This window comes from Pseudophryne corroboree, chromosome 10 (assembly GCF_028390025.1).
Source record: "Pseudophryne corroboree isolate aPseCor3 chromosome 10, aPseCor3.hap2, whole genome shotgun sequence".
In the NCBI taxonomy this organism is placed as follows: domain Eukaryota; kingdom Metazoa; phylum Chordata; class Amphibia; order Anura; family Myobatrachidae; genus Pseudophryne; species Pseudophryne corroboree.
Window position 1 is genome coordinate 225,117,834 of NC_086453.1, and position 26,114 is coordinate 225,143,947.

Consider the following 26,114-nt stretch of genomic DNA (forward strand, 5'->3'; position numbering starts at 1 on the left):
AGAGTGGAAACTTCATCGGGAAGTTTTTCCACATGATTGTGAACCGTTGGGAAATACCAAAGGTGGACATGATGGCGTCCCGTCTGAACAAAAAACGGGACACGTATTGCGCCAGGTCAAGAGACCCTCAGGCAATAGCTGTGGACGTTCTGGTAACACCGTGGGTGTACCAGTCGGTGTATGTGTTCCCTCCTCTGCTTCTCATACCTAAGGTACTGAGAATTATAAGACGTAGAGGAGTAAGAACTATACTCATGGCTCCGGATTGGCCAAGAAGGACTTGGTACCCGGAACTTCAAGAGATGCTCACAGAGGACTTATGGCCTCTGCCGCTAAGAAGGGACTTGCTTCAGCAAGTACCATGTCTGTTCCAAGACTTACCGCAGCTGCGTTTGACGGCATGGCGGTGGAACGCCGGATCCTAAGGGAAAAAGGCATTCCGGAAGAGGTCATTCCTACCCTGGTCAAAGCCAGGAAGGAGGTGACCGCACAACATTATCACCACATGGGGCGAAAATATGTTGCGTGGTGTGAGGCCAGGAAGGCCCCACGAAGAAATTTCAACTCGGTCGATTCCTGCATTTCCTGCAAACAGGAGTGTCTATGGGCCTCAAATTGGGGTCCATTAAGGTTCAAATTTCGGCCCTGTCGATTTTCTTCCAGAAAGAATTGGCTTCAGTTCCTGAAGTCCAGAAGTTTGTCAAGGGAGTATTGCATATACAACCCCCTTTTGTGCCTCCAGTGGCACTGTGGGATCTCAACGTAGTTCTGGGATTCCTCAAATCACATTGGTTTAAAACCAGTCAAATCTGTGGATTTGAAGCATCTCACATGAAAAGTGACCATGCTCTTGGCCCTGGCCTGGGCCAGGCGAGTGTCAAATTGGTGGTTTTTTTCTCAAAAAAGCCCATATCTGTTTGTCCATTCGGACAGGGCAGAGCTGCGGACTCGTCCCCAGTTCTCTCCCTAAGGTGGTGTCAGTGTTTCACCTGAACCAGCTTATTGTGGTGCCTTGCGCCTACTAAGGACTTGGAGGACTCCAAGTTGCTAGATGTTGTCAGGGCCCTGAAAATATAGGTTCCAGGACGGCTGGAGTCAGGAAAACTGACTTGCTGTTATCCTGTATGCACCCAACAAACTGGGTGCTCTTGCTTCTAAGCAGACTATTGCTAGTTGGATGTGTAATACAATTCAGCTTGCACATTCTGTGGCAGGCCTGCCACAGCCAAAATATGTAAATGCCCATTCCACAAGGAAGGTGGGCTCATCTTGGGCGGCTGCCCAAGGGGTCTCGGCTTTACAACTTTGCCGAGCGGCTACTTAGTCAGGGGCAAACACGTTTGTAAAATCCTACAAATTTGATACCCTGGCTAAGGAGGACCTGGAGTTCTCTCATTCGGTGCTGCAGAGTCATCCGCACTCTCCCGCCCGTTTGGGAGCTTTGGTATAATCCCCATGGTCCTTTCAGGAACCCCAGCATCCACTAGGACGATAGAGAAAATAAGAATTTACTTACCGATAATTCTATTTCTCGGAGTCCGTAGTGGATGCTGGGCGCCCATCCCAAGTGCGGATTATCTGCAATACTTGTACATAGTTACAAAAATCGGGTTATTATTGTTGTGAGCCATCTTTTCAGAGGCTCCGCTGTTATCATACTGTTAACTGGGTTCAGATCACAGGTTGTACAGTGTGATTGGTGTGGCTGGTATGAGTCTTACCCGGGATTCAAAATCCTTCCTTATTGTGTACGCTCGTCCGGGCACAGTATCCTAACTGAGGCTTGGAGGAGGGTCATAGGGGGAGGAGCCAGTGCACACCACCTGATCCTAAAGCTTTACTTTTTGTGCCCTGTCTCCTGCGGAGCCGCTATTCCCCATGGTCCTTTCAGGAACCCCAGCATCCACTACGGACTCCGAGAAATAGAATTATCGGTAAGTAAATTCTTATTTTATGGACCATGTCATGCCGAGTGATGGTATATATCCTGTAGGTGTGCACACTCTGACCCATAACACACAAAACAGTTTAGGCCTTTGGCAGGAAGGTACTTAAAATGTTATGAAAAATAGGACTGAAATCTCCAGATTGCAACTGAAATATATGGGCATGTGACATCAACATTAAATACGTTGAAGCATATAATAAAAATCCAGTAAACGTTTTAGTTCAATAAGGGAGTCAGATTTTATTCTAGTTTATGTATGATATGCAAAACCATACATACAAAGACTGCAGTCGCTGTATTTTACCAAAGCAAAGGGTGTGCAAGGCCTCTGGGCCCCCAGCTGAACACCCTTGTTTTATACTATCCATGTATGTGGTGTCCCAGACAATAATGACATAGCAGGAGCCTGACTATGGTGTACTATGTGATTGTATTGGATTGATGGTTGCCCAGCTCCCCTGCAGCCAGTGCTAGTAGCTAATGTTAAGCCAGCACTTAATTTCCTGATAGGCCATCACACATGTCAGTGTCTGCCCAGAGGTCTAACCATACGATTCATTACTGTCAGAATTTCGCTGGTGTCACATAAATGCTGCAGGGCTGTTTTTTGTTTTTTTTCCACCCATTAAAAAACATATACTTCAGAGAAAATAGTAAGGGATTGAAAGCACTGAATACCTGTTCCACAATGTGACAATGTATTCTGTGCATACTTGTATGTTTAGGGACATGGAAAAAAACAGGTGATGATTCTACACACAACTGATACATATGAAAATAACATATGTACAGTATGCAGAATTATCCATGAAGTTATAGAGGCACTTTAACATGTAATGAGCTGGCAATTAGACATACTGTATATTGCAGGATGGACACGATCCCTTCACTTCATTACAGCACCACAAAACCTGGCTCCTGCTCAGCCTGTTACTACCTGAAACATTTCACATCATAGTTTCTGTTGTGTATTGAATAAAAAGTTACAGCACAGTGCAAAGTGCCTGAGGCCCAGCACTGAGCTGTCTAATGAGAAGTCTTCAGCGCGGGTCATTTATCTCATTCCAGTCAGTGATTAGAACACCAAAGTCTCTGATTGGGTTCTGCCCTACATGGTTCCCCGCTGTCTCCTGGTTATTACTCAGAATTGCTAGCATTTCACAAACACGGTATATGTTATTTATTTATTTATTTTCTTAGGCCTTTATATGTGCCCTGTTATAGGTTCTTCTTATCGGTCACAGAGATCATTAGCAGTTTAATCTGCATCCGCTTTAAGATGGATGCTAATATTACAACAAAGCTGATTTTATATATACAGTTCACAGATTAGAAAGACTATTTGGAAGTAAATTGAGAACAGGTTTTTGGGGGACACTGCTAAAGAGGTACGGGTGGGAGATATGCTCAGACAAAAAGTAAAATAAAAAATATATATGTGTGTGTGTGTATGTATATATATATATATAGATATAGATATAGATATATAGATATATATATATATATATATAGATAGATATATAGCTAGATATATATATATATAGATATAGATATATCTTTGACAAATACTGATAGGTTTATGAATTTTGTTATCCTCCCCCACTTTAATCAAGTCAAACGAGGTCCTTTCTATTCATCAGAGTATTACTATGCTGTATCTGGCCCAATGCTGCCACCAGCTGGTCATCTAAGAAATTGCACATGGTCTGCAATTTTGTTTAATGAAAAGCATTGCTGATAATTTTCCACATTCAGCCCCCTTTCCTCCCTCTTTCACCTCTTGAAAACCACAACTATGCGTTATGGGGGATTAAATGTTCGTGCAGGCTTACTGCTTGTAAAAAAATTTTTTAGGGATTGCATAGGAGAAATAAAAATAAACACTGTGGTTTGCCTCACTGTAGAAGAATGTTAATTTCCCTTTAGGCCATGTTAAACTTCCTGCAGTATTTGGAATACGGGGGAAACGCTTTGGCTGTTCAGTATGACTTTGTGCTACAGACCTGTAAAGAGTTTCAATGAGACAAAGACTGTTCTAACAAAGGGAGTTTGTTTAAAGAGCTCGGCGGGTAGCATTGGTCTATGTCTATGTAATTGTTCTCTCAAATGTTTTTTTTTTTATTACAATGAGGCCAGGCCTATGTTTATCTGCTTAAGAGAGAAAAGGCCCTAAATTCTCTAAGTAAAATCCTTGCTTGCACCCGTTGATAAGCGTTCTATAGCTCAGACTATGACCAGCTGCTTCTATACTGCTGCTGGTCGTTGCTCTGCAGTGAAATGTTGTGCACATCACTCATTTCTCATAGACTCGCTTAAATTTGCTGTGATTTTAACAGGGAAATTCTTCAGCTATTACCCATCTCCTTAATTATCCTTTTACATCCATAATTACTCAACTTGTTACCTCCACTTCACAAATGCACCTTTGCAACTTACATTATTTTTTCCACATTATCTTCCATTTCCACATTGTAGCCGTGTGTTGAGTCCTGTTGGAAAAAGCTCTACACAAATAAAATTATTATGTTTGAGTGTTGTTGATATTACCATCGTCATATTAATATTGTGTGTGTGTGCTATAATGCCCTCCTAACGGTTGTAAGAATCTGCTTACAAATAAATGACAGCCTAACATGGGTTTCTTAGATGGCTTCTTTTCTCATCATAAATGTTATAACCACACATTTGTATACATGAGATTGCTTCCTGACACTAGCTATGCCCCACCAGGCCCTAGCTATCGTTTGGCTGCTAGTCAGTGTCAAAAGCCCCACCCACTGGAAATCACAATCCTTTCATCTTTCACACTCCAGAGCGATCACACACAGGTAGTGCACCTGTGAGTAAAAGCTTTCCTCTAGCTTTTTCCTTGTGCTAGGGAGCGAGATCTGTCCAACGCTTCAGGAGATGTGTTTTACTGAATCACTACTTGGTTGGTCAACAGAACACATAGATGGATGGAATTGCAGAGCTGCACACAAGTGACTTTGCAATTCCGTCCACCAAAATGCAAATGCAGCAGAAGGTGTGGATATGAAATAGACACCTCCTGCATTGCTTTTGCGATCACAGTGCAGCGTCCGTAGACACTGCCTCGGATAACCATCCTGACCATCTGCGATGGTTGACCAGTTTCTGGCTGCTTGTAAAGCCAGGAAATATACGTGCAGTCTCGCAGACTTAGCTTCGTCCCTTCCAGAAAACTGGGACGTCATGCCCCCGTTTCCAGAAATGCTGGCCAGGAGTACCTCTCTCCACTGCCCAAACGCTGTAGCTGGTCAGTCGAGCCTTGGCTGGGAGATAGTGGAATCGTAGATGGAGGGCTGCACATGCGTAGGACACATCCTGCGTATGTGCAGTCCTCCCATCGAAGATGTATGCTAACCCGATGGTTAACGCACATCTCTATATCCACAAAAGGGGAGTAATGTACAATACTAGTGAGCCGGGACGCATGTGGGCCTTGTACACTAAATAAGAGTTTCAGACCATACTAAATATCGGTGACATTTAAAGCTTGAAAAGGGAGCAGAATTGTCAAACACTGCTAATACTTACTAATATGGTATAAAACATCTGTTTACTGTAGTTTACAAGACCCATGTTTACCCGGCTCACAGATAAATAAATAAATATATATATATATATATATATATATATATATATATATATATATATATATATATTTATTTATTTTCTGGGCTGTTTAGTGCTGTGGTTTTCTTTTTGTGTATATGACGGGGTTAATCTATGGTTAACTCTTATTAACCGTGGCCACTAGCTTTCTCATGCACTCCTATGTGGACTCTATTATCCTGATCCTGTCTCAGCTGTTACTTAGCAATCTATTAGCAAGTGTAAGATGACTAGTGTACCTTTTAAAAGCCATAAAGTGTGTGGCAGGTGCACATTAAATCTAGCAGGCAGATGATATGTGCAACAGCAGTGAAGTAGTCCGGTTTTAAAACTCTGATACTGTAAGACCTACATGAAGGTGGGGTACCTTGGCGAGCGGTTTGCAGGCTTCCATGCATTGACCAATCCACTAACTAAACCCCCATCATTTATTTATTGAAGTGTTAAGGATAAGTGAGCTTACTTGGGTGAGTGCTGGGTTCTCTGTTTGTATGTATTTGAGTGATGTGGTCATGGGCTAAATGCACCCTACCCTATGAATGGTAAGTGCAGTTGTGTACCCCGCTTCTGGGGTAGCGAGTGCTGTTACCTGCACCCCACCCTATGAGTGGTAAGTACATTGATGTGCCCTGCTTCTGGGTTGGTGAGTGCTGTGGTTTTCTTTTTGTATGTATATATGTGTGTGTATATGTGTGTATGTATATGTGTGTGTATGTATGTATGTATGTATATATATATATATATATATATATATATATATATATATATATATATATATTTATTATTATTATTATTATTAAACGGCATCTGCTGACTTAAGAGCCAGACGTGATGCTGTTAATGGAATTGCTTTGGGTATTTAATCTGGATTCTATGACTCAGCGCTACAAATTGAATTCCCCCCTAAACTGTATGGGATCTGTCTGACTCTGCAGCCGGACACCTCTATAGTGTGCCTACTATTGATCTGCAACTGGGCCATTATGTCAATGTTGGTTTAAAATCATTGAAGATGGAACAATCAATTTCACACCATGTTGTGTTAGGAAATGTTCTGATGGGTTCAAATGTCTAGTTTTGCAAATTAGCCATTTTGGCATAAACTTGTCTAACTGCTGTTTTATTTCCCTTTTATCAGAGTAAGCGAGACCATCTTCTGATGAATGTTAAGTGGTACTACCGCCAGTCAGAGGTCCCGGATTCTGTATACCAGCACTTGGTACAAGATCGGCACAATGAAAATGGTGAGTCCAATGTCTGAATAATAGAGATTTCATCTAAAAGAAAGTTTTTTGAATGGTTAAATGTATGAAATTCAACCTCTGGTTCTGTTTAACAAATGTAAAACCTAATACCTGTAGATGTTTGCTATATATGATCTCTGGTAGAGTATCTATAGCACTTACCCTCCTGTCATCCTTCCTGAGTCAGCCATATTCGGTCTATGGCCGGCCACCTCCGTCGTATCTCAAACAGAGCGCGGTCAGTTTTGAAGCGGCAGAAAATGTTTCTCCTGCTGCTTCCTTGAAAGCCGATTAGTTCTGCAAGATGATGCAGCAATGAGAGCTGCTCTGTACATCTAGCTCCCTGAAGATGATGCACTGCAGTACAGATAAGTGCTATATACTGTATACTCAAGGGTATATGTAGCAAACAGTTTCAAATAAGATATAGGTTATAGTTGCAGAGTTGACTCATCAGTGGAGCTTTATTGTAATTTCCTTTTATTCCTGTGCATGTTTAGTAAATTAGTTACATGGTTCATTTCATGAGATTTGTAATGGATCCTTTTGCTAAATTAAAGAATTAAAAGGAATTACTTATGCGCCCTCCACACTGGGCGATAAAACTGAAAGATATGAACGATCTTGCTCATTGATGAACGAGATACCGTTCATATCTTTCAGTGTGGAGGCACCAGCGATGAACGATGCGCGGCCCCGCGCTCGTTCATCGCTGGTGCCCCGTCGCTTGTGCATGCAGGCCAATATGGAAGATCTCGTCCGTATTTGCCTGCACTGCTATGGAGCCGGGTGACGGGGCCGTCACTGCCCCATCCCCCCCTCCCACCGCCTCCGGGTCGCCCGTATCCACCGTCTGGCAGCTCGGCGGCGGTTCGCGCTGTGTGTAGGGCCTATTAGACTTGACAACCTGTAATAAGTATTGTATTCTGGTATTCTTTAAATACTTCTAAAGGTTTTATTTTTGTTTTAAACTTGTAATATTTGTAAATGCGTTTATTACTTATAAGGTACATTTCTTGTCTTACATTTGCAATACTTTGCTGCACAACTGGAATTACTGACCTTCAGTTTACTGCTGAATGTTTTTATTATCTGACTGGCTAACTGCACCCTCTGGCCATTTTGTATTCCTTAGATTCTGGCCGGGAGCTGGTTATCAGCGACCCTTTGATCCGGAATAGAGAGCTCTTCATCTCTGATTACGTGGACACTTACCATGCAGCTGCTCTCAGGTAAGTGTCTACCGGTTTTATATTTCCATGGTGTTGTAATAAGTATAACCTTCATTCTTTTGGTGTGAGCATCTTTAGAAAACCTGGAAGTCTTAAGGAAAACCCTGCATCTACAGAACTAAGCTGTTTCACATAAGCCATGTTAAGGTGTGGAGGAGTTATCTGAGAGGGGTGTGGTATGCGTGACCGGCAGTCAGCATACCGATGCCGGGATCCCGGCAGCGGAATACCGGCGGGTGGTGGCGAGTGCAGCAGCCCCTATGGTCGCTACGGGTTCTGTTCCTACTCTGTGGGTGTCGGGATTGTGAGGGAGCGGGATGTAGGGGAAGGTTATGTGACAGTCAGTTACATAACTACATCCCATCTGAGAGAGCTTTGTTTTGTCCTTATGGCCTTTTGCCCCAGCCACTGTCATAGATCCAAAAAAAGAGAATTAACAGGCGCTCCTAGGAATGTGCAACTGTATCTGATTGCTGCTCACCTAGTAGTGGGAAAGCTGACCCCAGAAAGGTCATAAACCAGGAAAATAAAGTAAATTACTTCTAGTGCAACTTAATAATTAATTTTGTAATAAAATATTAACACGTAATTCTTGAGTTGAACAGGGAAGGACATAACATCCTGCAGCATATATAGAAAAATAGGTATTGGTTGATATCTCTTATATATTTGCCCAGATCTCTGATTCAGTGATTCAGTGTATAACACTGGGTGGGGCTCTAGCAGGGTCTGCCCTTCTGAATCACATTTAACTGTGAACCCCCCCCCCCCCCACAGGTCCACGTCATTACTAGCCCTGGGCCAGATACACGCAGATACACAGGCTGCAGCCATATGCTGCGGTGGTGACAGCTCCATAAGTGGGGGGGTTACAGTGCGGCTCCCCCCCCCTCCCTCTTCCACAGGTTAGACGGCCACTGGGCCACATACACAGGCTGCAGCCATAATACACGCTACTGACAGCTCCTTTCCTGCGGGTTACAGCGCGGCTCCCCATCCCGTCCCTGAGGAAGATGACAGTGGCTGCTGGGTGTGGCATGCGGAGGGCGTCAGCGGCGCTGCACCGTGCCACCGATACTTGGCCCAGGTCCCGGTGGAACACACAGCACGGAAGCAGCAACGGATGGACGCCGGCCGCAGCCAATGGCTTGACAGCGGCGGCCCGTGACATCACAGGGTCGGGTCTTCCGCTGTTCTCTGGCGGCTGCTGCTGTACACACAGTGTGGTGGTTGCCGGGTGCTGCTGGGGGCAGCGGTGACGTCACAGGGGCGGTTTTTCCAGTGTGCTCCACCGGCTGCTGCTGTACGTACAGCGTGGTGGCTGCTGGGGCTATGGTGTAGTGGGGACAATATCATCGCTTCAGGTACTCTTAGATAGCAAACATGTTATTGCATAGTCTTTGTACTGCTGTGGTACAGTCAATGGGGCGCAGTTGTTAACAGGGTGTCACACACAGTATTGTGCCAGCCGGCAGCCCAGGTGTATAAGGCATTACATAAACACTACCAGACACTACCCTGCTGCATGCATGCCCACAGGGTACAGGGCAACCCCGGGTGGGTCCCACTGCCAACGGACAGCCCCTTCTCTACGGATCAGGTTCTGCATTGTGCAACTATACATGATACATTATACTGCACAGGACTAGGGTGTATTCTCTACAGTGCATTGCTGCTACTAATCTGGGACTTTATCATGCATACACTACTAACTCATTTTATAACACTGGCCGGGCCTGTAGCATGGACTGCCCTTCTGCATCACAAACCAGGGACTGTACTACACTAGGTGATTCATCGTGGCATGTGGCCACTATTCATGCCATCGCACGCCCTTTGGCCATGCAATATTTAACCACTAACACAATTATGATTGTAGGTAATACTCCATATAATACAAATATAGAACGGCCTAAGGGCATTCAGGGAGCGTAGTCTGTTGCATAAAGTACAAAGATTTCACGCACAACGGACGTGCAGGGGTTAAGGGGGCGTAGCCCCTTACGACTGTGTAGAGCGCCCGTAGGGCTCGATGAATCACCTAGTTGTATATCTTACACAAATGTATAATCTGTTCAGTTAATAGGTCTGAATCAATCTTTTGTAGGAAAAAACCTCCTTTAAAGTACTGCAACTTAAAAGAAATAGAGACATAGTGCAATTCTGTCAGGACACTTTGGATAAGTGTATTTTATTGGTTCCACTCGCATGGATTTGAGAATATCAACCACCAAGGTTTCCTCAAATTGGTTAACTGGATTGGTCTAAGAATATCTTTTTAGGCTGAAAACTTGAATAATGCAACAATATGGTACAATAACTTTTTGTTTTTTAAAACACATTTAATGAAATGCACTCACATAGATAAAAATATATACAGCATATATCACAATAGATGTTCACCACATAGTGGTGTATTCCATAGATGTCAGATCCTTTCCAACGTAAAGGATCCAATATCTCTGTATTTAATCCGACAGGATTTGGCCGTTCCTGACAGTGCCAACCCAACTTTTTTTAAAGCCAGATTGAATTTGTCGGAACCGAACCAAAACTTGTTGGATTTGACCACGGATTCCGACAAAACACTTGGATCCGCGGCTGATCCACGTGATTTCCGACAAGTCGGAATTGCCGACTTGTCGGGGAAAAAGCAGCCCCGTTGAATAGGTCGGAACTATTTCCTACCTAAAAAAGTTGGAAACTGACGTCTTTCCGACAAGACTGCAGTTTCGATAACAATTGAATACCCCCATAGGATCCAAAGGTCTGTAAAATACCAGATAGTTTTTGGTAAAAGTAGTCCCTCAAGTCCCGGATACTTAGGTATTCCACGATTGAAATGCAGTTTCTCCAAGGTCCAGTGGTGCCAGTATCCTAAGAGAATGTCCCTTGCTTAAGCTCTTTTGGACCAAACGTCGTCCTTCAGAAGCATGCTGATGTATAACAACATACATATGGATAATATAATCTAATACAATCGATAATACAAAGTCCTATGCGACTTTATAGAGAGGACAGGTATGGTAGTGTTATGGCTAATTGTGATTTGTGGAAGACATGTCTTTACATACTGTCTAATTTATTTTCTGGAGCCATGGAACAGTGATACAGACTATTATAAAGGGTTTGATCCTGGTTGCAGTGTACTGCCAGTTTTTTACCTACCATTACTAGAATATAGTGATACAGGTTGAGTATCCCATATCCAAATATTCCGAAATACAGAATATTCCGAAATGCGGACTTTTTTAAGTGAGACTGAGATAGTGAAACCTTTGTTTTCTGATGGCTCAATGTACACAAACTTTGTTTAATACTCAAAGTTATTAAAAATATTGTATTAAATGACCTTCAGGCTGTGTGTATAAGGTGTATATGTAACATAAATGCATTCTGTGCTTAGATTTAGGTCCCGTCACCATGATATCTCATTATGGTATGCAATTATTCCAAAATACGGAAAAATCCAATATCCAAAATACCTCTGGTCCCAAGCATTTTGGATAAGGGATACTCAACCTGTACTATACACTATCTTGGAAATGACCGTATTTATTACACATTATTACTTGATCACTGGTGCTAGAATATATCACAGATTCAAGTTCCTAACATTGAACATGCAGTTGGTTTAGACGATTGCTTTCACCTGTTACAAGTGGCAACTAGATAATTACATTGTGATACTTTATCAACATTCTGAAACTTTGTTACAACTGTGGTTAGGGTACTTTAGAGTTCACTTGCTAAGCAGACTACTATTAACTTGTGTTATCGCACCAATATCTATTTATTTACTTATGCTGTAGGATTTTTGGCCTTCCCAGTTCATTTCACTTAATAATATTTTTTCCTCTTACGTCCTAGAGGATGCTGGGGACTCCGTAAGGACCATGGGGTATAGACGGGCTCCGCAGGAGATAGGGCACCTAAAAAGAACTTTTACTATGGGTGTGCACTGGCTCCTCCCTCTATGCCCCTCCTCCAGACCTCAGTTAGATCTTGTGCCCAGAGGAGAATGGGTGCACTGCAGAGAGCTCTCCAGAGTTTTCTTTTGAAAAATAATTTTGTTAGGTTATTTATTTTCGGGGAGTCCTGTTGGCAACAGGCTCCCTGCATCGTGGGACTGAGGGGAGAGAAGCAGGGCTGGCTTAACGTTTGGGCTCTGTTTCTAAGGCTACTGGACACCATTAGCTCCAGAGGGAGTCGGAACACAGGTCTCACCTGGGGTTCGTCCCGGAGCCGCGCCGCCGTCCTCCTCACAGATGCCAAAGATAGAAGCCGGGTGAGTATGAGAAGGCAGAAGACATCATAGGCGGCAGAAGACATCAGATCTTCATGAGGTAAGGCCATTGCTCCCATTCACACACACAGAGCAGCACTGAAGGGTGCAGGGCGCAGGGTGGGGCACCCTGGGCAGCAATAAACCTCACATTTGGCACTGACCAGGTAGATTAGGCTGCTGGGCAGTAATTCTACGATCCCCCGCCATTTTCTATAAAAAAAAATCACCGGGACTGAAGCCCGCCGTCGGGTGGGCGGAGCTTGATCCCCAGCACTAACCAGCGCCATTTTCTCCACAGAAGCTGCATGAGGAAAATGCTGGCTCTCTGGTCTCTCCCCTGCTGAACATTCAGGCTGGAAAAAAGAGGAGGGGGGTATTTTGAGCGCAGTGAGTGGGAATCTGGTCATATTATATATATATATATATATATATATATATATATATATATATATATATATATGCGCTATCTGGTCATATTTTTCCAGTGTTATTAAGCGCTGGGTGTGTGCTGGCATACTCTCTCTCTGTCTCTCCTAAGGGCCTGGTTGGGGTTTTGTCCCCTTATAGGTTAATCCCTGTGTTGGTGGGGTGTCGGTACGTGGTGTCGACATGTCTGAAGCGGAAGGCTTTTCCAAGGAGGAGGTGGAGCAAATGAGTGGTGTGTCCCTGTCGGTTGTGCCGACTCAGGAATGGATGGACATGTGGCATATGTTGAATGCAAGTGTGGCATCCTTACATAAGAGGCTTGATAAGGCTGAATTAGGGGGGACATCAGGGGGTCAATCCTTGGATTGGACCGACTCACAGGGCCCGTCGGGGTCTCAAAAGCGTCCCATAACACAAAACACTACTACCGACACGGACTCTGATTCCAGTGTCGACTATGACGAAGTGAAATTGCACCCTAGGGTGACAAAAAGCATTCAGTGTATGATTGTGGCAATAAGGGATGTATTGCATATTGCGGATGAACCCTCGGTCCCCGACACAAGGGTGCACATGTTTAAGGGAAAGAAACAGATTATAAATTTTCCCACATCTCATGAACTAAATGATTTCTTTGAAAAAGCTTGGGAGACTCCGGAAAAGAGACCGCAGATACCCAAAAGAATTTATATGGCATACCCCTTCCCTAAACAGGACAGGGAGCGTTGGGAATCACCTCCCACTGTGGACAAGGCCCTGACGCGCTTGTCCAAGAAAGTGGCGCTATCGTCTCCTGATACAGCTGCCCTTAGGGACCCTGCAGATCGCAGGCAAGAGACTACCTTAAAGTGTATTTATTCTCATACTGGAGCAGTCCTTAGACCGACAATTGCATCGGCATGGGTGTGTAGCGCGATTTCAGCTTGGACAGATGAGCTGACAGCTGATTTTGATAAGATGGATAAGGATACTATATTCTTAATTCTAGCCCATATTAAAGACGCAGTCTTATTTATGAGGGATGCTCAAAGGGACATTGGTTTTCTGGCTTCTAGGGCCAATGCCATGTCTATCTCTGCGAGAAGATACTTATGGACTCGCCAATGGACGGGTGATGCAGATTCCAAAAAACATATGGAAGTTCTACCCTATAAGGGAGATGTATTGTTTGGGGATGGGCTGACGGACCTGGTTTCCACAGCTACAGCAGGTAAATCAAGCTTTTTACCATTTATTCCCCAACAGCAAAAGAAAGTACCACCCTATCAGATGCAGTCCTTTCGGTCGCACAAGTCCAGAAGAGGTCGGGGATCCTCCTTCCTCGCCAGAGGTAAGGGCAGAGGCAAAAGAGCACCTGCTTCGGCAGGTGCCCAGGAACAAAAGTCCTCCCCGGCTACTCCAAAGCCCATAGCATGACGCTGGGGCTCCCCTGAGGGAGTCCGCATCGGTGGGGGCACGTCTTCGACTTTTCAGCCAGGCCTGGGTCAGCTCAGGCCTGAATCCTTGGGTGTTGGAAATAGTTTCCAGGGTTACAAACTGGAATCCGAGGAGGTGCCCCCGCGCCGATTTTTCAAATCGGCCCTACCAGCTTCCACATCGGAACAGGATGTAGTCTTAGTTGCAATTCAAACGCTGTGTCTACAGCAAGTAATAATCAGGGTTCCCCTGAACCAGCAGGGAAGAGGTTACTACTCAACCCTATTTGTGGTCCCGAAACCGGACGGTTCGGTCAGACCTATTTTGAATCTGAAGTCCCTAAACCTGTACATAAAAAGATTCAAATTCAAAATGGAATCACTCAGAGCGATAATAGCCAATATGGAGGAGGGGGAGTTTATGGTGTCTCTGGACATAAAGGATGCGTACCTTCATGTCCCCATATATTCCCCCCATCAGGAATACCTGAGATTCGCTGTACAGGATTGTCATTACCAATTTCAGACGTTGCCGTTTGGGCTTTCCACGGCCCCGAGGATTTTCACCAAGATAATGGCGGAAATGATGGTGGTCCTGCGCAAGCATGGAGTCACAATTATCCCATACTTGGACGATCTCATAATAAAAGCGAGATCCAGAGAGAAATTGCTGAGCAGTGTGGCGCTCTCTCTGAGAGTGCTCCAGCAACACGGTTGGATTCTAAATCTACCGAAGTCACAGTTGATTCCGACAACTCGGCTAACGTTCCTAGGTATGATACTGGATACGGAACAAATGAAGGTCTTTCTCCCACTGGAAAAAGCCCAGGACATCCAGAACATGGTCAGAGACCTGCTAAAAACGAAAAGGGTGTCAGTTCACCAATGCACTCGAGTTCTGGGAAAAATGGTGGTGGCCTACGAGGCCATTCCCTTCGGTAGGTTCCATGCAAGGACTTTTCAATGGGACTTTCTGGACAAGTGGTCCGGGTCCCATCTGCACTTACATCGGAAAATAACTCTGTCCCCAGGGGCCAGGGTGTCTCTCCTGTGGTGGTTGCAAAGTGCTCACCTGCTGGAGGGTCGCAGGTTCGGAATTCAGGATTGGATCCTGGTTACCACGGACGCGAGCCTCCGAGGATGGGGAGCAGTCACACAAGGAAGACATTTTCAGGGACTGTGGTCAGACCAGGAGTCCTGTCTACACATCAATGTGTTGGAACTCAGGGCCATTTACAACGGCCTTCGACAAGCGGAGAGTCTTCTTCGAAACCTACCGGTTCTGATTCAATCAGACAATGTCACAGCAGTGGCTCATGTGAACCGCCAAGGCGGGACAAGAAGCAGAGTCGCGATGGCGGAAGCCACCAGGATTCTTCGCTGGGCGGAAAATCACGTAAGCGCTCTGTCGGCTGTCTTCATTCCGGGAGTGGACAACTGGGAAGCAGACTTCCTCAGCAGACACGATCTCCATCCAGGAGAGTGGGGACTTCATCAAGAAGTCTTTGCAGACGTAACGCGTCTTTGGGGAACTCCTCAAATAGACATGATGGCGTCACGCCTCAACAAGAAGCTTCGGAGGTATTGTGCCAGGTCTCGGGACCCTCATGCAGTAGCAGTAGACGCTCTGGTAACACCGTGGGTGTTCAAATCGGTCTACGTGTTTCCTCCTATTCCTCTCATCACAAAGGTGTTGAGGATCATAAGGCGAAGAAGAGTACAGACGATACTCGTTGTCCCAGACTGGCCTCGAAGGGCCTGGTACTCGGATCTACAAGAGATGCTCACAGGAGATCCCTGGCCTCTTCCTCTGAGGGAAGACCTGTTGCAACAGGGGCCCTGTGTATTTCAAGACTTACAGCGGTTACGTTTGACGGCATGGCGGTTGAACGCCGAATCCTAGCGAAAAAGGGGATTCCGGAAGAGGTCATCCCTACTTTAATAAAGACTAGGAAGGAGGTGACGGTAAAACATTATCACCGTATCTGGCGAAAGTATGTGTCTTGGTGTGAGACCAAGAATGCACCTACGGAAGATTTTCATCTGGGTCGTTTTCTCCACTTCCTACAGACAGGAGTGGATATGGGCCTGAAATTAGGCTCTGTTAAGGTACAGATTTCGTCCCTCTCGATTTTCTTTCAGAAGGAATTTGCTTCTCTTCCAGAAGTCCAGACGTTTGTAAAGGGAGTGCTGCACATCCAGCCCCCTTTTTGTGGCACCATGGGACCTGAACGTGGTGTTGCAGTTCCTAAAATCACACTAGTTTGAACCGCTTAACAAGGTTGAGTTGAAATTTCTTACTTGGAAGGTGGTCATGTTGTTGGCCTTAGCATCAGCAAGGCGAGTGTCAGAAATGGCGACTTTGTCACACAAGAGCCCCTACTTGATTTTTCATGTGGATCGAGCTGAATTGAGGACACGTCCGCAATTTTTGCCTAAAGTGGTTTCTTCATTCCATATGAATCAACCTATTGTGGTGCCTGTGGCTACAAGTGACCTGGAGGATTCCAGATCCCTGGACGTAGTCAGTGCCTTAAAGATTTATGTAGCCAGGACGGCTAGAATTATGAAAACAGAGGCTCTGTTTGTCCTGTATGCTGCTAATAAGATAGGCGCACCTGCTTCGAAGCAGACTATTGCTCGCTGGATCTGTAATACGATTCAGCAGGCTCATTCTACGGCTGGATTGCCGGTACCAAATTCGGTTAAGGCCCATTCCACTAGGAAGGTGGGTTCTTCTTGGGCGGCTGCCCGAGGCGTCTCGGCATTACAGCTTTGCCGAGCGGCAACTTGGTCGGGGTCAAACACTTTTGCTAAATTCTACAAGTTTGATACCCTGGCTGATGAGGACCTAGCGTTTGCTCAGTCGGTGCTGCAGAGTCATACGCACTCTCCCGCCCGATTGGATGCTTTGGTATAAACCCCATGGTCCTTACGGAATCCCCAGCATCCTCTAGGACGTAAGAGAAAAGAAGATTTTAAACCTACCGGTAAATCTATTTCTCCTAGTCCGTAGAGGATGCTGGGCGCCCGTCCCAGTGCGGAAACTCTGCAAGACTTGTATATAGTTGTTGCTTACATAAGGGTTATGTTACAGTTGGAATCGGTCTTGGACCGTTACTGTTATTGTTCATACGGTTAACTGGTTATGTATGATCCAGGTTACATGGTATGATTGATGTGGGCTGGTATGAATCTTGCCCTTGGATTTTTATATCTTGCCTTGTATTGTCCATCTCCTCTGGGCACAGTTCTCTAATTGAGGTCTGGAGGAGGGGCATAGAGGGAGGAGCCAGTGCACACCCATAGTAAAAGTTCTTTTTAGGTGCCCTATCTCCTGCGGAGCCCGTCTATACCCCATGGTCCTTACGGAGTCCCCAGCATCCTCTACGGACTAGGAGAAATAGATTTACCGGTAGGTTTAAAATCTTATTTTTTTTAGAATGAATTATTAAATTGGCAGTTTTATCTGTCTGCGCTCCTAGTCATTATTCTACACTTCTGTGGATCCCCAACACATGCTTGCAGCTTTTGTAGAGGAAATCTGCAGTCACTTATAAGCAGCTGGGTGGCATCACTCATCACGTTTTAATATTTACGGACATTTCCTTACAGTAATCTAATGGCTACTTAATATTTAACCTCTTTCTCCTTCAGGGTCCACAGTAGTCCACATAATCTACCTTGGGATATTAGGTAGCGTCAGCAGAATGGGCACCAAATGGTCTAAGCTTTCAGACTCCCAGGATGCAACGGGCCAGCCCCCTATATACCCGGCTCAGGAAATTCAGTTTTTTGTTTGGCGCGGCAGGAGCCGGACCACTGGAAAACGATGTGGCTGTATTTTTTTGCAGCCACAAGCTTTATTATTTTATCTATTCTTTTTTTTGTCTTTTGATCAAGCTTTCTGTGCGTCTTAAACGCATATAAGAAAAAGTCGCTCCAACAACTCCCCGCCGGGTCGCGACAACGGTTGCCTCCGTGTAAACACTGCTGTTTCGGCGGCTGCCAGCTGGATGTACTAGCAAATCCATACTGACGATCCCAGGCTGCAGCCGGTGAACGGGAAGAAGGTAAGGCCTCAGGGATCAAAGGTTCTGGGGAATAGTAGAGACCAGAATCCCTGGGTTTGATGTCAGCAGTGGGGAGTAAGACGCTCCCATAGTCGTCCCTCCCCCCAGTTCATGACTGGTTTCCTCTGAGTTTCCCGCCATGAACTGATAGTTTTGCTTCCGTCTGAGTCGCTTTTACATATACAGTTCAGTCAGAATCTCTGTGCGGCTGTGTTCACTGGTGCGTCTGTGTCCTCGGTCATCTGTTAGCAGCATGGTCGAATACGGAAGCAGGGTTTGAGTCTCTGTATCCCGCTCTCCCGAGGCAGGTGGTACAGCACTGGGTTCCTATCTACCCTGGCGGTATTGAGTAGTTGAATAAGTGCCTGATTTACAGCTGTATTATTTGCTGTGCGTCTGAATACTCTATTGCTCTGGTATAAGATACATGCAGTAATGTTTTTCCTACCTACTTGAATGTATTATGTAGTTGAAAAATTAACTCATTTTGCAAATGTATACTAATGCAATTTATGTGACTGATTGCTAGTGTGGCTGCTGACTTTGAACTTTATTTCTGTCCAGTTTGCTTTTTCTCTTGATTCTGACCTTCAATAACGGTGTAAAGCAAGGTGGGATCTGATTGTACTTCACTTTAGAAATCTTATAAAGTGAGCACTGTCACTTTGATGCGTAGTTATAAGTGTGTGATAAAATTGTTGCTATGTCCAAAAAAGTCAAGGGTGAAGAGGCACCTACATTAGTAAGATGTGTGTCCTGCAAAGCTGGGTTAACCTCTCAGGACCTGGTACAAGATGGGTTATGTGCAAATTGTTATGATTTCCATAAAGGTCTTCTTAATAAACCTGCTCCAAGCCAGGTACCTGTTAATTGACAGCAACCCCCTTGGGCATCTTTTGCACAAATACTACCCAATTTAGCTGAGTGAATGGCACCAGCTACCTTACTAGGTATGGGGTACCCTTTTAACCCTTTCATGCAACATTCCACCTGGATCATGCCACATCCAATTCTGGATTCAGTTCAAAACTCGGCTGCTGTTAAGCAAAAACAATCTGACAGACCCAAGGATTTGAAATTAGTCAGACTTGGAGCAACATCTTATCAATCTACACATTTTTCAGATTCAGAGGACACTTCAGATGAGGAAGCTGGATCCTCTCATTCTGAGTCTGCATCCAGAGATGAGGAGCATAATACCTCAGTAGATATTTCTGAGTTAATTCAGGCAGTAAAATCCATTCTGTCTTTGGAGGAGGCAGTAAAGCCTGTGTTAAAATCTAAGGCTCCTGTGTTTAAACCTCTGAAAATTGTTATGGCAGAATTTCCTAATTCAGATCAGCTGACTGAAATTAAGCAAGAGGCATAGGTTAAACCTAGTAAGAAATGTAAGATTCCTAAGAAATGCAGTTCTTATTATCCTCTTCCTGCTGCAGACTGTTTAAATAGGGACGTTCCTCACAAAGTAGATGCACATGTAGTTCGGCTAGTGCACAAATCTACATTACCTCTGCCTTCAACATCACTAAATTATGTAACAGACATAATGATTGATAGTTTTCTTAAAACTATTTTTTCCCTGACAGGGGCATTTACTAGTCCAGCCATGGCCACAGCTTGGGTGGCTAAAGCAGTGTCAGGCTGGGTGGAAGCGTTGGAAGATGATCTTTCTATGGCAACGAAAGAACTGTTATCCCATATTGCATATGTAAAGCAGGCAGCTGCTTATATGGAGAAAGCAGCCCTTGATATGGGTATAGTAACGTCCCAAGCATCAGCTTCCTCAGTAGCAGCTCGCAGAGCTGTTTGGTTACGTTCATGGAAAGCTGACTCAGAATCCAAGAAGGTTCCGTAATCCCTGCCTTTTGTGGGTAATATTTTGTTTGTTACAGAATTAGACTATATTCTTGTGTTTGAAGCAGACTCCAAAAAAGTGAAGTTTCCATCGACTTATAAAGCGAAACCAAGATTTCCGGCTTTCCGGTCCTTTCGCACTCGAGGGAAAGCAAAGGAAAAGGTTTACAGAAAACAGTCTCAATCAGATAAATCTGGTAAGACCTAAGATGAAGCAGGCTTGGTCAGCCAGACGTCCGGCTTCTAAACCAGAAGACAAGCCGTCGGCCTGATGACACAGGCCTTCACCTGAGGGACACCAGGGTGGGAGGACAACTTCTTCTGTTTGCACAGGTTTGACAGCAGTTCACCAAAGATACCTGGGTGCAAGAAGTGGCGTCTCACGGTTACGCTTTCTCCTTCAAGAAACGCTCTCCTCAGAAATTCTTCTGTAACAGCCCGTCTCCAGTGGAAACGAAGGCCAGGGCCCTACAAGATGCAGTTTAGAAGTTGCTACGATCAGGAGTAATAGTACCGGTTCCTTCAGACAGAGGGGACAAGGTTTCTATTCCAACCTATTTCTAGTTCAGAAATCAAATGGGTACTACCGGCCCATTCTCAATCTCAAAGCTTTGCACAAAAATATCTGGGTGCCTCAATTCCATATGAAAACCTTGCGGTCCATTATCCTGGAAATGGATCCGGGGGATTTTATGGTATCCCTGGATATTCAGGATGCTTACTTACATGTACCTATAGCACCTTCCCATCAGTTTCTCAGCTATCCTCCAGCAACATTTCCAGTTTCAGGTGCTACCCTTGGACTGGCTACAGATCCAAGGGTTTTTACCAAAATTATGGTGGTTGTGGCAGTTTATCTTCGTCAGGGAATAAGGATTTTTCCATATCTAGACGACTTGTTAATCCTGGCTCAGTCCCATGAAACTCTGCAATGCCATCTTCAAGTGACAGTAGCCTGCTTAAAGACTCACGGCTGGCTCATAAATTGGGCAAAGTCCTCCTTAGTTCCGTCACAACGGATGACACATCTGGGGGCTGTATTGGAAACCAGTCTTAAGAGAATCATTCTACCTCTGAACAAAATATCCACAATGCAGATGAGGATTCAAGTGTTGCTACACAGCCGGAGAGTATCCATGCATGCAGCAATGCGAGTTCTGGGTTCAGTGGTCTCGACATTCGACATGGTGGAATATGCTAGATTCCATTCAAGACCCCTTCAACATCTGATTCTCTCCAAATGGAACAGACCGCATCAGACAATAAAAACTCAGACTATAATTCTTCCACAGGAAGTGCGTCGGTCATTAGCCTGGTGGCTACAGACATCCCATGTGGACAGATGTCAGCCCTTTTGGATCTCAGACTGGGAGGTTCTGACAACAGACGCCAATCTTCAGGGCTGGGGAGCCGTGACAGAACAGTACTCTATCCAGGGACGCTAGACCAGGGAAGAAAGTCGTCTGCCAATCAACATTATGGAATTTCGAGCCATATACATGGCACTTACCCAGGCAAAAGAAATTCTTCACGGCAAGCTGATTCAGATGCTCAGACAAAGCCAGGCAGTACGTACCTCAGTCACCAAGGAGGCATTTGCAGTCAAAGGGCAATGAAGGAGGTAAGCAACACGTTAAGGTGGGCAGAACTTCATCGTCCAGCCATGTCAGCAATATTCATTCCAGGGGTCTTAAATTGGGAAGCGGACTTTGTCAGTTGGTATGACATTCATGCAAGTGAATAGGCCTTACACCCAGAAATCTTTCAAATTCTGGTAAACAAATGGGGACTGCCGGAAGTGGACCTCATGGCCTCTCATCAGAATAACAAAGTATCCGCATATGGGTCAAGAACAAAGGATCCCAAAGCGATCTTCGTGGATGCTCTAGCAGTGAGATGAAGTTTTCGTCTGGCATACGTGTTTCCACCAATCTCTCTGGTGCCCAGGGTGATTAGAAAATTAAAACAGGAAGGGGGCGCCGTGATATTAATAGCTCCGGCGTGGCCCAGAAGAAATTGGTACATCTGCAGAGGCTGTCCACGGATACTCTGTTCCTACTGCCTCAACACCCAGATCTACTGATTCAGTGTCCTTGTCTCTACGAACATCTGGATTGACGGTCTTTGACGACGTGGCTCTTGAAACGTCCGTCCTAAAAGCAAAAGGCTTCTCGCAAGTGGTAATCCAGACGATGCTTAGAGCAAGGAAACCATCCTCTGCTTGCATCTATTACCGGATATGGTATACATATCTTCAGCGGTGCGCTGCCAAGAAATATGATCCAAGGTCTTTTAGAGATTCAAGAATTCTAGCTTTTCTTCAAGCAGGAATGGACAAAGGTCTCCGCCTAGCTACCTTGAAGGAACAAGTGTCTGCATTAACTGTATGATTCCAAAAGAAAATTGCAAACCTACAAGATGTTCGCACTTTTTTACTAAGGAATGCTTCACATTCAGCCTACTTTTGTACCCCTTACAGAGCTGGTTCTTGGGGCAATTCAAGTTGTCCCATTTGAACCACTAAGTCATGAGGCTCTCAAATGGTTGACAGCTAAAGTGCTTTTTCTTCTGCCAATTGCTTCAGCTAGAAAAGTATTAGATTTAGGGGCACTATCGTGTCATCTTCCATTTCTTGTATTTCATCCTGATAGAGCAGTTCTCCGAACTAAATCTGGATATCTTCCTAAAGTGGTCTCTTAAGTTCCACCTCAATGAAGAAATTGTAGTTCCAGCTTTTTAGGTACTGGACCTCTCTGCGGGAGATGCATCATTGGACATACTTTGTGCCCTAAGGATCTATGTGGATCGTACCAGTGCCATCAGAAGGACAGACATTCCTATTTGTATTTCACAAAAGGGGATGGCCTGCCAATAAGCAAACTCTGGCTAGATGGCTTCAGATGACTATTTTAGAAGCGTGCTCTCAAGCTGATCTCCCTATACCAGATAATGTGTCTGCCCACTCTACTCGTTCGGTAGGTCCTTCATGAGCAGCCCACCATGGCACCTTGGCTGAACAACTCTGTAAGGCAGCCACATGGTCATCAGTTAACACATTCATTAGACATTATGCATTTGATACCTTTGCCTCTCAGGACGCAGCATTTGGGCGACGGATTCTCCTGTCCAATCAGGAGTGTCCCCTCCCTTAGTTGCTGCTTTGGGACATCCCAAGTTAGTTCCTGTGGACTACGGTGGATCCTGAAGGAGAAATCAGGAGTTATGGTAGACTTAAAGAGATTAACTCTGTTTCTGCGAAGTCCGCAGTATCCACAGGGAACCCACTCTGATGCACCTAATTTGAGAATCTTTGCACTTACTAACCTCTTCATTCTGGTACGGAATTGTGTGTATGTTCTTCTCACCTGAATAGGTCTCGCTTTCGATAAATCTGCTCCTGCCTTGAGCTTTAGAACCAACTGAATTTCCTGAGCCGGGAGGCGGGGATATTTGGAGCTGTCCCGTTGCATCCTGGAAGTCTGAAAAGCTTAGACCGTTTGGTACCCGTTCTGCTGACCAAGGTAGATCCTGTGGATCCTGTGGATACTGTGGACTTCAGATAAACAGAATTATCGACTGTAAGTCTACCATAACTCCTGATTTCCAACACAGCAGATTTATCAAAGCTTGGAGAAAGATAAAGTAAGAACCAGTCATCTCGTAACTGACGTTTTAAAACGCAAGGGGAAATATAAAGGTGGTAAGTGCCAAATGCACTATTACTATTTGACACAACTAACCTTGGCATTTATAACTGCAGGTAACTTATAGAAAATTCACTTCTCTATACAGTGTCTGCAAACAACTAACGATTTTGCTGTCCCCACACTATTGTATGGCAACGGAAAATCTTTCAGATGTATTAAAAAATAATATACGCACTTTCTCTGACGTCCTAAGTGGATGCTGGGACTCCGTAAGGACCATGGGGAATAGCGGCTCTGCAGGAGACTGGGCACAACTAAAAGAAAGCTTTAGACTACTGGTGTGCACTGGCTCCTCCCACTATGACCCTCCTCCAGACTTCAGTTAGAATCTTGTGCCCGGCTGAGCTGGATGCACACTAGGGGCTCTCCTGAGCTCCTAGAAAGAAAGTATATTTTAGGTTTTTTATTTTACAGTGAGATCTGCTGGCAACAGACTCACTGCAGCGAGGGACTAAGGGGAGAAGAAGCGAACCTACCTAACTGGTGGTAGCTTGGGCTTCTTAGGCTACTGGACACCATTAGCTCCAGAGGGATCGAACACAGGACCCGACCTCGATCGTTCGGTCCCGGAGCCGCGCCGCCGGCCCCCTTACAGAGCCAGAAGCAAGAAGTGTTCCGGAAAATCGGCGGCAGAAGACTTCTGTCTTCAACAAGGTAGCGCACAGCACTGCAGCTGTGCGCCATTGCTCCTCATGCACACCTCACACGCCGGTCACTGATGGGTGCAGGGCGCTGTGGGGGGGGGGGGGGCCTGAGGGCAATATAATACACCTTGCCTGGCAAATCTACACCATACATAGTCAGGAAGGCTATATAGGTGTAAAAATACCCCTGCCAGAATTCCAGAAAAAGCGGGAGAAGTCCGCCGGAAAAGGGGCGGGGCCATCTCCTTCAGCACACTGGCGCCATTTTTCCCTCACAGCTCCGCTGGAAGGACGCTCCCTGGCTCTCCCCTGCAGTGTCAAGCTACATAAGGGTAAAAAAGAGAGGGGGGGCACTAAATGTAGGCGCAGTGTGTGTGTGTGTGTGTGTGTGTATGTATGTATATATATATATATATATATATATATATATATATATATATATATATATATATATATAATAAGCAGCTATAAGGGAAAAAACACTCATTTATAGTGGGATCCCTATGTTATATAGCGCTCTGGTGTGTGCTGGCATACTCTCTCTCTGTCTTCCTGAAGGGCTTTGTGGGGTCCTGTCCTCTGTCAGAGCATTCCCTGTGTGTATGCGGTGTGTCGGTACGGCTGTGTCGACATGTTTGATGGGGAGGCTTATGTGGAGGCGGAGCAGATGCCGATAAATGTGATGTTACCCCCTGCGGGGTCGACACCTGAGTGGATGGTTCTGTGGAAGGAATTACGCGACAGCGTCGACTCCTTGCATAAAAGGTTTGACGACATACCAAATATGGGACAGCCGGCTTCTCAGCCTGTGCCTGCCCAGGCGTCTCAAAAGCCATCAGGGGCTCTAAAACGCCCGCTACCTCAGATGGCAGACACAGATGTCGACACGGATACTGAGTCCAGTGTCGACGACGATGAGACTAATGTATCTTCCAATAGGGCCACACGTTATATGATTGAGGCAATGAAAAATGTGTTGCATATTTCTGATGTTACCCCGGGTACCACAAAAAAGGGTATTATGTTTGGAGAGAAAAAACTACCAGTTGTTTTTCCTCCATCTGAGGAATTAAATGAAGTGTGTGAAGAAGCGTGGGCTTCCCCCGATAAGAAACTGGTAATTTCTAAGAGGTTACTAATGGCGTACCCTTTCCCGCCAGAGGATAGGTCACGTTGGGAAACATCCCCTAGGGTGGATAAAGCGCTCACACGCTTGTCAAAGAAGGTGGCACTACCATCTCCGGATACGGCCGCCCTGAAGGAATCTGCTGATAGAAAGCAGGAGGCTATCCTGAAGTCTATATATACACACACAGGTGTTATACTGAGACCTGCTATTGCTTCAGCATGGATGTGCAGGCAGCTGCGTGGTCAGATTCCCTGTCGGAAAATATTGATACCCTAGACAGGGACACTATATTGCTAACCGTAGAGCATATTAAAGACGCACTCTTATACATGAGGGGCACTCTTATACATGAGGGATGCACAGAGGGATGTTTGCCGGCTGGCATCTAAAATAAGTGCAATGTCCGTTTCTGCCAGGAGAGGGTTATGGACTCGGCAGTGGACAGGAGATGCAGATTCTAAAAGGCACATGGAAGTTTTGCCTTATAAGGGTGAGGAGTTGTTCGGGGATGGTCTCTC

At 45.2% G+C, this 26,114-nt stretch overlaps 1 protein-coding gene across 10 annotated transcripts in view; it reads left to right on the top strand.

Annotated features, from left to right (window-relative positions):
• RERE (arginine-glutamic acid dipeptide repeats) overlaps positions 1 to 26,114 on the top strand; it is a 719,262-nt gene that overhangs the window by 452,545 nt on the left and 240,603 nt on the right. For all 10 annotated transcript variants that reach the window (XM_063943111.1, XM_063943110.1, XM_063943109.1 and 7 more), the window contains 2 exons: positions 6,723 to 6,828; positions 7,964 to 8,060. In XM_063943111.1, coding sequence (XP_063799181.1) covers positions 6,723 to 6,828; positions 7,964 to 8,060 — 203 coding nt within the window. The remainder of the gene's footprint in view (positions 1 to 6,722; positions 6,829 to 7,963; positions 8,061 to 26,114) is intronic.